Source organism: Delphinapterus leucas, chromosome 12, assembly GCF_059928025.1.
Source record: "Delphinapterus leucas isolate spDelLeu-1000000601 "Yukka" chromosome 12, BTC_Dleu_Yukka2, whole genome shotgun sequence".
NCBI lineage: Eukaryota > Metazoa > Chordata > Mammalia > Artiodactyla > Monodontidae > Delphinapterus > Delphinapterus leucas.
The window spans coordinates 22,830,998-22,847,725 of record NC_143140.1 but is presented as its reverse complement, the minus strand read 5'-3'; the positions used below and the strand labels follow the sequence as shown (position 1 = coordinate 22,847,725).

The window sequence follows — 16,728 nt, the reverse complement described above, 5'->3', positions numbered from 1 at the left end:
ACGCAGTAATTCTGAAATCCTCAGCACTCAACTTGGTGCCGGGCACATAACAGGTGGTCAAGCCACATGCCTATATGTGCTTCCTCTGAATGCAGGAGCAGAATGGATGCATTTATGCATGGGTGGCTGGACACATGAATGTGCTTCTGGGGAAGCGACGGGCCTGTGAGAATTGTGTGGTTGGTCGTCCTAGGGTCCCTTCCCCGACCACCCCACCGTGGAGGCCGGCGCTGAGGGATCAGGGCCTCCGTCTGAGGTCCAGCCGGTTCCTCCGCTTTGGGAACGCAGCTCCGCAGGGCACCGGCAGGGGGCGGCGTTGCCACGCAGCTGGGTGCTCCACGGGTGACCGGCCCCCTCCCCGGCGCGCGTGGCGCGCTGCTTTGGTGACGAGGCCGGGGCTCCCCCAGTTTGGAGGGGGCGGGCCGTTCTCCCTCACAGACCGGGCGGCTGGGGTCGCGCGGGGCCACGGGCGGGAGTATTCAGCTTCCCAGGCGCGTCCCTCTCTCCCCTTTCCCTCCCTACCCCCCCAACACCCCCTCCCCCCCGCCCCCAGCCTCTACGCGAAGGAAAGTTACTCTCAGTTTGGCAAGAGGCAGCTAGCGGCCGGAACTGACGGCCCGAAGAAAGGGCGCGCTTTCTGGCAAAGACGTGGGTGCGAGCGTGACTGCGCGCGGACATAATGCTACACTCCTTTCGCGCCGCCGAGGCGACTGAAGTTGAGGGGCTCGGGGAGGAACGCTTGTGTCCTTTGAACTCGTACTATCGCGGGTCGTGGAAAACTAGCTCGTGTCACAATGACATTCGCATTCACTTGAAAAAGGCAAACCTTAGCGCCCGACGACGACCACACTTCGCCTTCTCACTTGTCGGCGAGACACCGCACCGCCGAGCGTCCGGCCCTGCGCAGCGGCCCTTCGCGCGACCTGGCGGCCGCGCGTTACCCGCGCCGCGCTCCGGGCCCGCCTCGCTCTCGGCCCCCGGCCTCGCGCCCGCCGGGCCGCCCAACGCGCCGGGGCGTACGGTCGGGGACGCGCGCCGCGCCCCCGGCCGCCCCGAGCCGCCCGTGCGCGGGAGACGGACTCACGCTCGGCCCCGCCCCCGCGCTCCGTGGGCTCGCCCGGAGTTCCCCGCGCCGCCCGAGGTTTCGAGAATCGAAACCTGGGGAGCTTTCCCTGCTCCCTACGTGTGGCGCCTGATTGGCACGGGGAAGTGGACGCTTTAGTTCACTCTGAGGCCTGGTTTATTAACGGAGTAAACGGCCTAGCCCAACACCACACAGTTTAAAAGGGGGGGGGGTCGAAAGAACCTCTGGAGCCCCGTCATTAAGCTACAATGACGCGCCATAAACGGCGAGAATTTTATGTTGGAAGTTGCTGCAGTTGCGCGACTTTAGCCGGGAACCAGTGTGAGGGCCATTTAGAACACTTGAGGCATCGGAAGTGTTTCGTCGTTGGAGGGAAGAAAAAGAGGGGCGGGGTGTGTGGGGGGGTCCATACATCAAATACATGTCTACGCACATCAGTGCACACGGGAATCGCCGCCGGCTTCCAGCTCCGGGGATCGGGCCCGCCGCTTCAGCGCTAGACTCCGCAAGGGCTTCGGCCGCGGGGCGGGTGGGGGCGGCGCCCTATGCAGATGAGGAGGGTGTGGCGAGCGTGCGGCGCCGGGCCCCGGAAGCGCAGAGAGGCCCCGGTATAAAAAAAGTACTGAGGACATTTCTCCCGCACAACTGCTAAAGCTCCAGAGACGGGAGTGTGTGCGGCGGCGGCGGCGGCAGTAGGAGCCGCCACCTCCGGGACCACCGCGGCTGAGGCGGCGCGGGCGGGGTGAGGGGCGGGAGTGGCCGGCGCGGGCTGCGGGGGTCTGGAAAGGACTAAGTCGCTCGCCGCTGCCGGGAGCGCACTCGCGGCTCCTGAAGTATTGCCGCCTCGCAGTTCCTCGCTCGCCGCGCTCCTAGAAGGGGCGGCCGCCTCCAGGTGACACAGACGGGACTCTCGCTTGCGCTTTCCAGATGCATCAGAGATACTTTTGGTGCGGGGCTGCTCTGCGGGGCGCGGCGCGCGCGGGCCGGAGGCCGCGGGGGCCTGGGGAGGGAGAGTCTCCGGGGAGCCCCTGAGGCGGGGGGCGAAGCGGGGAGGGGGCGCGCTCCTTACTCCTCGGGCCCCTGTCCGCCTGTCCGCCGCGCGTCTCAGCGCGCTCCTTCCCTCTGTTCTCTTTTAGGACCGACCAGGGCCCAGTGGCGTTCGGCGGGCACTTCATGGCGGAAGGCGAAGGGTACTTTGCCATGGCTGAGGACGAGCTGGCCGGCGGCCCTTACATCCCCCTGGCCGGCGACTTTAGCGGCGGCGACTTCGGCGGCGGCGGCGGCGGCGGGCACTGCTTGGACTATTGCGAAAGCCCCACGGCGCACTGCAACGTGCTGAACTGGGAGCAAGTGCAGCGGCTGGACGGCATCCTGAGCGAGACCATCCCGATCCACGGGCGCGGCAACTTCCCCACGCTCGAGCTGCAGCCCAGCCTGATCGTGAAGGTGGTGCGGCGGCGCCTGGCCGAGAAGCGCATCGGCGTCCGCGACGTGCGCCTCAACGGCTCGGCCGCCAGCCACGTCCTGCACCAGGACAGCGGCCTGGGCTACAAGGATCTGGACCTCATCTTCTGCGCCGACCTGCGCGGGGAAGAGGAGTTTCAGACTGTGAAGGACGTCGTGCTGGACTGCCTGTTGGACTTCTTACCCGAAGGGGTGAACAAAGAGAAGATCACACCACTCACACTCAAGGTAAAGCTCCCGAGAGGGGCCGGGGGCGGCGGCGGGCCGGGCGCGGGGGCGGCGCGGCGGGCAGAGGGGCGCACGTCCGCGGCCCGGACCCAGGTGGGCGCCCTGGCTGATTTTGCTTTTGAGTTTTTTCCTGAGGAAACCAAGGTGCGTGGACTGTGTTGAGTGTTTAAGCTGCTTCAGCTTCCAAGTCTTCTGCTTCCTCCTCTGCCCTGCCTTCTCTTCCTTCTCATTTTTTAACTCTTGGCTTTCCTTAATTGAGTCGTGTCCAGAGGAGATTCTGATAAGTGGAAGAGTGAAATGATGTGAACCTTTCTTTTTTTTTTTTTGAGTCATTTGATTATTTAGTCTCTGGGAAAAGGGCAGCCTGCAGCAGAGGCTAGTCAATGTTCTTATTATTGTATTGGAGAATGTGAATAGATTTCCTAGCTGCCTTCACGTGACGCCGTGTGTTAAGCATATATATGGTGCTTTTCCAGGTTGGTTCATGTGTTCAGGATATAATGGGTCCCCTCCTCCCCACTTTGGTCCAAAGCTCGTTTTATACAATTAGGTAAAATTATCCGAGGAACCAGCCTCCCAGAATGTCTTAATTTCGTTCATATTTGATTTTAACTGCAGGAGCCCTGGCGGGACTGTCAAGATACAAATCCTATCGGTTCCCTTAGCAGGAGGGGAACTAGGTGACTAGGGACTAGGGTGAGAGGCAGACTAGCTTTTCCCTGTAGGCCCTTCTGTCTTTTGAATATTGTGGTGATATTGTGTGAATATTGTACCTATAAGATCATTCTCAAAAAATAACATTTTGAAAGTCAGGCATGACAACAGAACCTCCTAGTACTGCGCTATGTCTGCCAAAAGCCTCACACCATTATTTCTACTCTCTTTCCCAGACGGCAAAACCACTCGTTAAATGTATTTCTTTTTGTTGTTGTTGTTTTGAGAAGACTGTTTATGTTTAATGTTTAAGCCTGCAGGTAGTGTTTTGCTGAAACCTGACAAAACAAAAGGGAAGGAGCAAAATAATTCTCAGCTGTGACGAGGATGTACTTATTTATTGATTATTTTTTTCTAGGTTTGCTCATCTTCTTGTTTTGTCTTTTAAATTGTAGGAAGCTTATGTGCAGAAAATGGTTAAAGTGTGCAATGACTCTGACCGATGGAGTCTTATATCCCTGTCAAACAACAGTGGCAAAAATGTGGAACTGAAATTTGTGGATTCCCTCCGGAGGCAGTTTGAATTTAGTGTAGATTCTTTTCAAATCAAATTAGACTCTCTTCTCCTCTTTTACGAATGTTCAGAGAACCCAATGACTGAAACGTTTCACCCCACAATAATCGGGGAGAGTGTCTATGGCGATTTCCACGAAGCCTTTGATCACCTTTGTAACAAGATCATTGCCACCCGGAACCCGGAGGAAATCAGAGGGGGAGGCCTGCTTAAGTACTGCAACCTCTTAGTGAGGGGCTTTAGGCCCGCCTCTGATGAGATCAAGACCCTTCAGAGGTATATGTGTTCTAGGTTTTTCATCGATTTCTCAGACATTGGAGAGCAGCAGAGAAAACTGGAGTCCTATTTGCAGAACCACTTCGTGGGCTTGGAAGACCGCAAGTATGACTATCTCATGACCCTTCATGGAGTGGTGAATGAGAGTACCGTGTGCCTGATGGGACATGAAAGAAGACAGACTTTAAACCTGATCACAATGCTGGCTATCCGGGTGCTAGCTGACCAAAATGTCATCCCTAACGTGGCTAATGTCACTTGCTATTACCAGCCAGCCCCGTATGTAGCAGATGCCAACTTTAGCAATTACTACATTGCACAGGTCCAGCCAGTGTTCACATGCCAGCAACAGACATACTCTACTTGGCTACCTTGCAATTAGGAATCATTTAAAAGTGTCCTGTGGGGAAGCCATTTCAGACAAGATAGGAAAAAAAAAAAAAAAAGAAAAAGGCTGAGTGACCCAGCCATGATTAGGGATATGTTTTGTGCAATGATGATCTGCTCCTGGTTTTAAACTTGGCAAAGCTTGTGGATCTTTTCCTAGGTATGGGAGCATGATCTCAAAATAACCCGCCCCACCACCACCGCCAACCTTCCCTCATTCTCCGACCCAACTGGATTCTGTCCTGAAACAAAAGAGACCTGTCATTAAAAACAACCAGGTTCTCCTAAAATAACAAGAGAAAAAAAGCTTGATGACAATATGGGTTTGCAGTACCTGCTCCCATAGCTTTGCCATAGGAAAAAAAGACAAATGGAGAGTTTCTTATAAGACGGAATTCACAAAAGGGAAAATACAGAGGCAAAAAGGGTCTCACTCCAACGAAATTATCAATTCAGGAGTTCAGATAGTAACAACTGTACAGGAGGAAGGGGGACTCCAACATTGGGATTACTATCTGAGGCTTGTAGCAAGTGCTTTCTGTGGAACTCTCCCATTGCGCTAATAGAAATGGCTTGCTCCGAATGAGCAGTAGTAGGGTGCAATTCTCATAACAAACAGCAGAACTTATGATGACACAATCCATTATTTCCAGCTGCGTGCATAGCTCGCATTTTTTAAATGTGAAAATGCAAGCAAAAACAGCTGTAGCAAAGAAAGTATGCTCAAGGACCAAAGATTTAACAGATAAAAATACCCAAGTAGAAAAGAAATAGAATATATAAAGAGTTACTATATTTGTTACACACCAATATACATCAAAGTGCCTGTTGCCTTCTGAAAATTTGAAGTGGAAAAATTTTATGGTTTAATGACTATTTTATCAGGGACTCAAGAAGAAAATAAAACAACACATAAGCTTGTGAATGGTGGAGGAGATGCCCTATTTTTTCTTGACAAATACTTGTATAAAATTAACCTTGTTGGTGTGATATTATCCTAGGTACATGTGTATGTGTGTGTATATTATGTGTATATATATACATATTTGTGATATGTGTATATACACACAATACATTGATTATGGTCTAGAAAAATGTAGCATATAGGAAATGTTTAAATACTGTGTGCTTTTATGTTTTCAACAGGATGACATGAGACGTGGGCATATTGCAGTGATGAATTAAAACCCACATCTAAAAAAATTAAAGCAAATGAAGGAGGAAAACAATTAATATATTTGATAGGAAGAGCAGAGATTATACATTTTTAGTGAGTTTTTTTTTCCTTTTTTTTTTTTTTTTGTGAGTCATAGAATTCCACAAATGGGAGAATATTTGTTGGGCAGAGCACTCGTTTTTTACACTAAACTGCCATTTTGATAGTTTGAACCCTTTTACTTTTTGTAATACTTGCATACCTCCATGGTGTATAATCCAGTGGATCATGGATCAGTGATAGTCTGTTTAAATCCCTGACTGCTAAAAAGAATTTCTGGTGATCTGAACACTACTTATTAATATTTAAATGAATTTTTAAATGAATGCATTGTGCATTCCAGGACCACTAGAATTTAGTAAATGTGAAATGACCCTTTTTAAAGAGTATTTGCACGATTACTTAAAATTTATATATGAAATATATATTATATATAAAATTTTATAAATTCATGCCAATATGAAACATCTTTGACCTGTTTGTCACACTGCATTTAAGTATTTAGTACTGTACTTTAAATTCACTCACTTTGCATTCAATCAGATCCAACTTTATTTTCTGTTTCCCAAGAGACCAGTTACACCTTTGTGAAATGAACCGGCATTACTGTTTCAGTTCAGTGACAGCTAATCCCAAACCCATCCCTTCTCTCAGCCCTTAATTCCTTTGGACACTGGTCTTTGAAAATGTATTTGTTAAAAACAAATCTAACACCCGACAACCTTCCCTTTGTATTGTGAAACAGCTACACAACCCCTACCAAGTCTAGTGGATGACTGTTTACTCTGATCGTTCCTGTGAAGAGTCAACCAGATTTTTGTCATCAGTTAAAGAGGGATTGGGGAAGAAACTAGCATCATCCTGTTGGCAGTGTAATTTATTTGTTATCTGGGCATCCCTCAGATGCTCAATGCTGGTTTAATCCATCCGCACTACCTTTCTTGTGCATCTTTCTTTGAAGCCTTAACCAGAACTTGATGGGTTTGTCGTAGCAGCGTCCCTGTGAATTCTGTCCGAGCTGTAACAGCTACTGCACTGCCACTCACTGTTACGTAGGGAACTCTTTCTTCTCCCACGTTGGCTCAGACTCCCTCACTCCAGCCCTGGGTTTGAAAAATTCATTGTAATTCCCAGGAAATATTCCATTTGCAGATTAAGCCTGATACTTAACTGTCAGCAGCCAGAGCTCCGCCTCCTTACCTGTTCGGATGTTTCCTAAAAGAAAACTAAGGGAACCCTCGGGAACAGAGGAGGAGTAGCTGGTGATCTGCCTTCTTCCTTCTCATCCTAACTCTTGACCGATGAGTCGTCCACTGTTTCAGAAAGAATCTGGAGGTCTCTGGCTCTGCCATAGCAACAACCTGGTGTTATTTTATGACACAGATTTTTGTTTGGAGGGGCCTTCTTGGAAAATACACTTTTCATTTGTTTTCTCAGATATTTTTGTTCTTTTCTTGCTTACTCTGGGGCTGGTAGCATAGTTGGAAATACCAGCACCTGGCATTCAGATAGAACAGGCTGTACTCAAGACAACCTTCAGCATTTAAGATTTATATAATTTATTTCCCTTTTGTATGTACTATAGTCTTGTGCATGTGTAGTTGAACGAACAGTGGAATATATGTCTCTCTTTGTGGATGTGTGGCCTAAACATTTGAATGTCTGGTGAGAGAGAGCTGTGTGTCATAGGTCAGAGAAAAGGACAGCTCTCAATTCCTGATTAGTGCCTGTGATTTGCTTACCTTTGTGTTTATCTGGTCGAGTGTGCTGTTACTTTAAAGCAGGAAGAAGTTTTTTATCTTCTGGAGTCTCTTCTCACCTGTTCAGCCTGGCATGTCAGGGAACACTTCACCTGCCCTTTTAACAAGTTGACTTCATTTGCAGTAAAATCTCGTTGCCTCAAGACGTCCTACATCAAGATGGACTTTTCCCTTCCAGAAACGGGATCAAGTGTTTGCTCACTTTCATATTGGGTGGATTATTTTAACGTGGCTCCAAAATTGCAAGGATGGAAGAATGTCTGTAAGCCAAGCCAAGGAGGAAACGCCAAGAAAAGTGAACATACCGTTTTTTTGCCACCCCTTTCTGTTTGCTGATCGTAGGTTGCCTTATTGTGCGTAAAGTTGTTTTCATTACAATGCTTGTCAAATAAATATTGTGAACTATTTTGTAAATGAAATGTATTATGTTAAAAGCTGTCAGCAGTTCGAAAATAGGCTTTTTTGTTGTTTGAAGACAGGGTGTGTTAGATGAAACCAAAAAGCCAAAAAAAAAAATAATTTCATATATACCACCTGTTGGAATATAGTATTTCTTTATGATCTCTTATAGTACAGCCTTTTCAGCGCTAAGAAAGAATCTCTGTGTAATACTTTGTCGTAATAATGGCTTGCTAACAAAGTACGTGGTCAAAGTACAAAGTTGGAAGATGTCAAGTAACTTGGCGAGACTGGCTGCAAATCCTTGCAGAATGGAGGATGCTCTGCCCGCTGGCTGTCTCTCTCTCCGACCTCTCTACAACCATCGCCTGCTCCAAGAGGCCCTGATGGCAGCACGCCGCACCTGGGGTCACTCTTTTGGAATACTTTCACTTTAGTCTGTGTCACAGGCAGAAAAGGAGTTGCTGGAGAATGGACTCTTAAAAACTGACTTATTTGAATCAGCGCTAGAGGGAACAGATTGTGAATTTTGTTTACAGCATCCAATATTTGGATTTTTTTTTTTTTGTAAATAAAAAGAAGTTATTTTTTTCTATTGATTTGTGCGTTGTTTTCCATCTCTGTGCTGGCTAAAGACCATATCCTCCGAATCCAACCTGTGTCTATGAGAAAAGATGAAGCAGTGTTTGGAGGCGACCCACCTTTGTCAACTTCTGATTGGAGTGCAAGTCATTAAAACGCCCAGCTTGCAGCCAGCCCATCTCTGGACTGGCTCAGTAATATCCGTTAGAATCTAGATAATGGGTGCCAACATTTTGAATCTGGTTGTGAGCTTAGCTGTGTTAAGTGACCCAGTCAGAGCTGTTTTCCAGGATCGGTAGAGACTCCTGGCTCTGGACTGTAGGTTTGCTGTAGCCCTGAGGGGGCCTTGGTTTTTAGGAGTAGCGTAAGTGTTGTGATTCAGTCATCCATGGTTTTATATATATCATCCATTTGAGGCTCTGTAGTGTTATTCAGAGTGTTTGCCTCGGGAGGAAGGGAGCAAGTTTTGGAAGGCACTAAGTGGAAGGAAGGGCAATCACAGGATCTAATATGTTGTGCTTTGTATGCATATGCTGGCTGCAAAGATGTTGCCCTTTCGATGAGCATTTCAAATAGGTAATCTCACCTGTTCAGATCGCCAGGGAGCATCCATTTATTTATTTATTAATTTTTCTTCTTTGTGTCATTTTGGAGACTTTCTCAGTACTAGTAGCATGAGAATTTGGTAAGCCTCAGCTATTATAGGACGTCCTTGTGGCTTTTAAAACCGTTGAAAGTCCTGACGTTGGACAGAATACATGCTTGACTCTGCGGCTATGAAAGAGCCATTCGTGGTATTCAAAGCCAGTTTTCTGTCATATACATCATAAAATACGAGGTGGTTATTTGGTTTGGTAGTGTTATTTGTGTGTCATTCTCTTCTTCCTTTGTTGCAACCTCTTCATTTTTTTACAACCATCCCTTGCATGTCTGTGGTCATCACAGAGTCCTTTTTCAGCCAGGGTTGAATAAGGACAGTATATATTAAGCTCCTCCTGGACTTAGGTACACCCTGCTATTTCTAGTTGAATTACCAGACTGCACCTAGCTAAACCTGGAGAGAAGTAACACACCCTTCTTTTCTTTAGGAATCTTACTACCTTAACATTCAGTGGCTTTAAGAAGAAAAACAAAACACAAAAAATTAATACCCGGAAAGCAAAAACAAGGAAATTAAAATCATAGTTTTAAAATATAAAGTAGAATAAGAACTGTTTAAATCATCAGATACCTAAGAAATTAAACTGTAATTTCCTTAGAAGCAAGCTTGAAATAATGCGAATGTCCTGTGGTCTAATAGCAGATACAGTCAAGCGGCGGGGGGGGGGAGGAGAAATGATTTTAAAATGACAGGGGCTTTCACCCAGCAAGGCCCAGGTCTTGGTTTCTAATGCTGTGCTCTAGGCCACCTTTGACAAACGGCTGGATCAAGGGCTGGGGCAAGGAATATACCAGAGGAACCTGGAGCATCTTACAGTTCCAGAAAGAAAGGGTGTGCCAAAAAAAAAAAAAGAAAAAAGAAAACCCAAAATGATGTGTGGTGGGGGCCATGTCAAAAGGACACAGGGGCCACCTGAAAGAACTCCAATGGCCGAGCTAGAACAATTTGAGCAAAAAATCAGTAGTATTGGATTATAATGCAGAGTGTAAAATATCCATGCATCCACACAGAAATAGATGATTGCATAAATAAATAAATAAATGGAGGCAAAAAGATAAATTTCCTGTACAGAATTCCAAATAATCCAGTAACTGTAGCAGTGTAGAGACCTGACAGACCGTCACCAGTGATAAATCATGAAGATAACAGGTAGTTACGGCGTGGTGAAAATGGCAGTTTACCTCTGCAATCTTCCTCCCCAAACCCATAATGTCTAATTGTGAGAAGAGCATCAGACAAATTTAAATTGAGGGGCATTCTATAAAATATCAGACTAGTATTCCTTAAATCATCAAAACAAGGAAAATCTGAAAACTGCTACAGCCGAGAGGAGCCTTAAGGAGACATGACAACGAAATGTCATGTGGTATCTTGGATGGGATCTGGAGCAGAAAAGGACATTAGGTAAAATCTAAGGGAATCTGAATAAAGAACTGTACTCCTGAAATAATGACATTTTTATATCTGTTTATTAGTTATGACAAATGTACCATGCTAATGTAGGACATTAACAGTGGGGAAAGTGGGTGTAGGGTATATGCAAACTCTCTGTACTCTCTTCACAATTTTTCTGTAAATCTAAAACTATTCTCAAATAAAACATTTATTAAAAAATGAAGACTGAGTGATTCTTCTTTGCTATTTCTAGGGAAGTGACTCCATTTGTAAAATGAATAATGAATAGTGAGTTTTATTTTTTTAATGTCTACCATACTTGAAGTGTTAGGAGAGCGTATGAACCAGTAAAAATAAAATGATGTGTTTTACTCCAAAGTTTTAGAGAAGCTTTATCTACAAGTTTTGGAGAAAATGAAACGGGTTGAAGAGAGCTGAGTTATAGGCAAGTGTTTTTCTGTAGAATAGCAGGAGGAGTTCATATTACCTTAGAGTTTTAAGGAAAGGGAATACTAAATGTAACTACAAACCATTGTGTAGATATCTATAAATGTGGAGTTTTAAAATGAGCAAGGGGCTAAAATTTCATCGCCCTAATATACAGAAAACCCTGGGGAGTTGTTGAGGAACTCTTTGCGAGGGAGTAAATGATATGATTTTTTCTAAATGCCAGGGGAGGCTAATAGTTCATGGAGTGTTGAAATGAATTATTATTTAATATAAATAACCACTTTCACAATTTACCTGCTTACCTAAGCTCTTTCAGCATATCAGGTTTTCTTAAAGTGAAGGGACAGCTGTTCTTCTGTTTACTTTCTTACCTCAATCACTGGCATTAAAAATCGTTGAAAAATGCTGTTTTCAAAAATAGATGCCCTTAGTAATTTTTAAAAGCAGTCATTCCAGCTTTGCTGTTTATGAAGTTAGGACAAGGCCTGTGCTTTCTGCCGAGGGACACGGAACACCCCACCTGCAGGAATTTATGAGTGTGGGGTTAAGTTATTTCTAACCTCCATAATGGAAAGTTCCCTTCAGGATCCCCTTCAGAAACTATTGATTTTCCAGTACAGTGTGTACTTATCAGTAACGCCAAGATTTTGTGGCATCATCTGGCCATGTCATTAGAAAACGGCTGAAACCCTATTCTTTTTTTTTCTTCTTCTTTTAGCAAAATTCAACATAACGAACTACACTAGGCACTATGGATAACGCCATCCTGTGCATTAATTGTGAATTGCATAAGGTCTGGAGTATCTTCCTGTATATCTCTGCCAATAAGGTAAAGACGATCATGCTTCATTTGTTCTTTATTTTAATAGGGAATAATCAAAAAGTATTAAAATATCTGCATTTTAGAGTCCGGTTATCAGAGAAGAGAAACAAATTCAATCAGGTTCAAGGCCCAAAGGCTAAATTAGAGTTGCCAGATTTTGTAAATAAAAACACACGATGCCCAGTTAAATTTGAAATTCAGAGAAGCCATAATTTTTTTTTAAAGTGTTAAGTATGTGCCATGCAATATTTTGGACATACTTATACTGAAAACTTATCTGTATTTATCTGAGATGCAAATTTAACTGGGAGTCCTGTATTTTATCAGGTAACCCTATAACCTATATGGGATTACAAAATAAGGCTGAAAAAGTTTCCTAGTATACAATTAGAGTCCAGAACACTTTATAGCTTGTTAATATCTAACTTCAGGTACCATGAAACACTCACTGCTTTCACAGAGAGTATGTGTAGCAGCAAACCCTTTGAAACATGGTTCATTCATTAAATATTTGCTGAATGCCTTTTATGTGTTTAGCCTGTGCTAGACTCTGAGACCCAAAAGAAGTGAAAGGACTGGTCCATTGACCTTTGGAAGGCTAGGTTCAACTTACAAGTAGAGCTTACTTGCTGAAATTTAATTTTTTCAGCTACCCTGGGGTTAATTACTCAGGAGGCTTAGCTCTGCGTGGGGTACCATAAAGAGCCCTGTGGACTAATGGGGAGTCTGGATGAGGGTAGTAGCCCTTGAAATGTGCCTTCTTGGGAGCTTTCAGAGGCAGATCTCCCCACAGGTAGCCCCTGTGTGGACAGGCACTAGCCATTTGCTTGTTTGGGCAGGAAAGGATAAAAAGTAGATATTTTGCAATTTCTGTAGAGGGAAGCAAAAATTCTCCCCGACCTTCTGGACACTTGCGTTCTCTTTTCAAAACCACTGCGAAAATCTTTAGGGCTTAACTAGAATGCACCTTGAAATTTTACTGCCCTATAATCCTGTTTGCTGCAGCACAATTAAAATTCCCTTGAATGTTTCTTATGTAAGCGCATCTGGTTAACTGTCATCTTGAAGTTATTACAACTTAGTCTTTGCTGCTTTTTTTGTCTCCAGAGCTGTGAAAGTCCTTTTCTCAGATGCTTCTAACGCACCAAACGCACCACGCACCCCAGACCTTACCCCCTCCCAATTTGTGTAGCACCGGTTGTGTTGTCAGTCTGGGTATTTGTTTTGTCAGGGTAGAGATTTTATTTAAGGAACATTTCTAACTGTCATTGGTTATTTATATACTCCCCTGGCCTGCATTGGGTAGGAGAAATCCACAGCTTTCACCATCATCAAAACATTTAATACTTTCTCATGCCCTTGGCTTGATGCTCTGTGAAGAGTTGCAAAGGGTTGTACAAAGCTGGCTCCTTTCACTAGCAGTCTTAATTGAAAAGTGAAACAGGGATATGAACAAACAAATAAAACACAAAGCAGCAGTGAACTTGCCAAACTATGAGTGGCCAAGCTCGTTCCCACTTTAGAGCATCTGCTGGTTGCTCCAGCTCCTTGGAAAGCTCTTTCTCTAGTTTTTTGCATCTCTTGTACCCTCACTTTATTATTATTATTATTATTATTATTATTACCATCATCAGTTATTGAAATGTTAGTTTCTCAGAGAGAGACTCCTACTTCAAATAGAGTTTCCCTCTAGCATTTTTACCAAGTTACTCTAAGCCTTTATCCTAATTTTCGATGCATATTATCAGTACATCTGTCTCTACCTGAAATTGTACTATAACTGGATTTATTTCTTGATTTATGGTTTATTTGTCACCATAGAATGAAGTTCCATGAAGGCCAAGAACTTTGTCTAATTTACCACCATGTGCTTAGGGTCCAAAATAAGGCCTACTATGCAGGATATGCTCGTTAAATTTTGGTGAGTGAATGAATGACCGAATCCCATTTGGCCCAGGATGAGAGGTGCAGCGAAAATATCTATTGGGGAAGGTGTTAAAGAAGTTGTAAGAAGGGGTCCAGAGGAAGGGGTCCAGAGGAGACCCGGGTGGAAAAATTCCAGGCTTGAGGTAGGAACGGAGCACCAAACAATAGGAGAGAGACGGTGTCTGTGGGGATGTTTAGGGCAGGAGTCTTCAAACCTCTTCTTGGTTCCTGTGCTCAAGCAGTTGAGAACAGTGGGCCAGCTTGTGTGGACAGCATTTATGTGGCCTGGTGCTTAGGACGAGGGTGACAGGAAGCCCATCTTCTAGCGCCCCTGGGTCTGTTCTCTTTGTTCCCAAATCAAACCTCATCTGGTAGCCCGGTAAACTGAGGACTTCAGTTGTCCTGGGCCGTGTCTAGTCTCTTTTTCATCACCTGCTACATCTCTCAGAACTCAGGAATCCCTGAGAGAAGTTTTCCAGACAGTGAATACAGAGACTGAGGTCTGTCTCCTATTTGAAGTAAGGGTAGAGGCCAGTGTATAAAGGGAAGCGTGTTCATTAGCCCTTTCAGCTGATGAGACTGTTGGCGTTTCCACTGGCATCTTCAGCTGGTCAAGCCTCACGGAACAAACGAAACGCCCCCTGTCCTGGGACATTTATATGTGTCATGACCATTTGTTGTTGATGTTTCAGGAGTATCCCAATTGCAGAATGCTCTTGTGTTGTCAGACCCTGTGCCTGCTGTGGTGTTGCATATGGTCACAGTAAGGCTTCTGATTTTAGGTGAGGTTCTATAATTGCCAAAGATGTTGAAGATCTGGTGCAATAAGGATCCCGGACTTCAAGAAATCATTTAAAAGTTAGTTTCAGACTTTCATTATTGCCACTTGTATTCATTAAAACCAACTTGAACTCTCTCCATCTCGTCCTAAGTCCCAAACCACTTAAGCCATGGCAATTTTCATGAGAAGGGATGTTGGGAGGGAAATTGGTCGAGAGAAGTGAAACAAGCATGATATATTTCATAAAAAGTACTGAGCATCTCATATAAAGCTCCATTATAAAGCAGGTAGGTGTGGGGCTTCTGAATCAACTCAAGGTTTGAAGAGCCAGCTGAGGAAATCTCTAAAAGATGGGCATATAAAGAGGTAGTTTTTCCTCATTTCCATGAAAGGACAACCTTCGACAGTATGTGCATGCCAGGATTCTGACTCCCAACTCCATGAGAAGTCTTTCATTTCTCCGGCTCCCCGTCCCGTGTGTGTGTGTGTGTGTGTGTGTGTGTGTGTGTGTGTGTGTGTGTGATCTTTCCAGGCCATTTGGAGGGAGGACCTGACGTTTGTTGAGTTCTTCCTCGGGGTCACGATGCTTAGCACTTGGCGTACATCATCTATCATCTTGTTAATAGCTAATAGTACCAATATTTTCACCACTTTACTGAGTAGGAAATGGAATTTAGGAGGGATTGAGTTCTAGCTCTCCAGCTGGAAGGGAGAAGAGGGAGGATTCCAGGGCGAGTCTTGAACTTCACGTTCTTTGCTCTGTCCTAACCTCTCCACCCCCTTCCACCTCTCACCCTTGGCTGTGGATGGTCAGTGCTGCAGTTTCTCTCCATCCTCTAAACTTAAGAGCAGGAGAAAGAATGCGCAGCCCAGCCCAGCTGAGTTAGCGTGAACCCTAAGAAAAAGTGGTTCTACGATGTGAACGGTTCCCATAGTAGGCCTTACAGACAGTGTATAATATCAGTAGTACATGTTTAATTTGATTAAATAATTGTGTTTTCCATTTAATCATCAAAATAATCCTGAGAATTAGATTAAAGGGTATTGTGATCATCTCACTTTTAAGGTGAAAAAAAATGAGACCCAGAGAGACAGAGCTTGTATGTAAGACATAAAGGCCTTTAGAACTTGTTCAGTGATTACCCAGAGGGAGACTATTTCTGCTTGAGACACACAAGGCAAATTGGTATCCAGGTCCTTCTACCCCCTCTATCAACCATCTGTCCAAATGGCAGGTGCATCATAGCAACACAGCAGGTAGAAGATTCAGGAAGAGCATCTGAGCTTTTCTTATACGATGAGATCATGTAAATTGCCTATTGTGAGTGGATTACCTGAGAAAAAATAAGCATGATTTAAATTTTTAGTTTGCACTCAGAATTCAGCAGACTACTTCAGTGCTGTCAAAGCTGTTTTCTGTATGTCATATTACAGAGAACGGGCCACTTAATCTTTAAAAAGTGATCAATTAGCCTGGCGTACATCACGTCTTACTGACAGTGCTTGCTACCAGCTGGCTGCTTTTGAATATGGGGTTTTTTTCCTTATTTTGAAGAAAATGTCTGAAGGGAAAGGTAAAGAGTGTAATGAGACATGCTAACCTCTTACAAAACTCTGAATACATTTCTATAATTCCTGAAATGTTCATTAGTTTTCTTGTGCTGCAGGCCGATCACACCTGTTTACTTTTGCCACCCGAAACGTTCCTTAGCATTTTTCTCCTAGTCTGCAGTGTCTGCCTAATGATGTCACAAGCCTTTCTCAATACACAATGTCAACAGGATTCTTTGTCACTTGGTAAATAGTCGAGGGTGATTGGGGGCGAAGGGCAAGACCAGAGCTGAGGACCTGGATTCTAGTTCTGTACTAGTACTAGTTGATGTATTTCTAAGATGGCACTTAAGGAAACCCCTCCATGTGATTTTTATTTAGCCTTGAGCGATGCAAGAACATCTATAATTATTACATAGTGTTTCTGAAGCACAGCACTGCTCAGAGCCCCTGCTTTGCAGATGCCAATAGTGCCCAATCTGTGTCACTTAGCCTAGACATTCTGGTCCCACCGCTT

General features: G+C 44.8%; 1 protein-coding gene across 2 annotated transcripts; it reads left to right on the top strand.

Annotated features, from left to right (window-relative positions):
* The first annotated feature begins 1,765 nt into the window (after nt 1-1,765).
* Nucleotides 1,766-8,641, top strand: TENT5A (terminal nucleotidyltransferase 5A). Of its 2 annotated transcripts, none has more exons than XM_022590321.3 (3): nt 1,766-2,031; nt 2,221-2,776; nt 3,886-8,641. In XM_022590321.3, the coding sequence occupies exons 1-3, from the start codon at nt 2,012-2,014 to the stop codon at nt 4,660-4,662; spliced, it is 1,353 nt and encodes a 450-aa protein (XP_022446029.2). In that variant the 5' UTR covers nt 1,766-2,011; the 3' UTR covers nt 4,663-8,641. The 2 variants fall into 2 exon arrangements, with proteins under 2 accessions (XP_022446029.2, XP_022446030.1); XM_022590322.2 differs by having other exon boundaries at nt 1,774-1,976.
* Nucleotides 8,642-16,728: the final 8,087 nt, after the last annotated feature.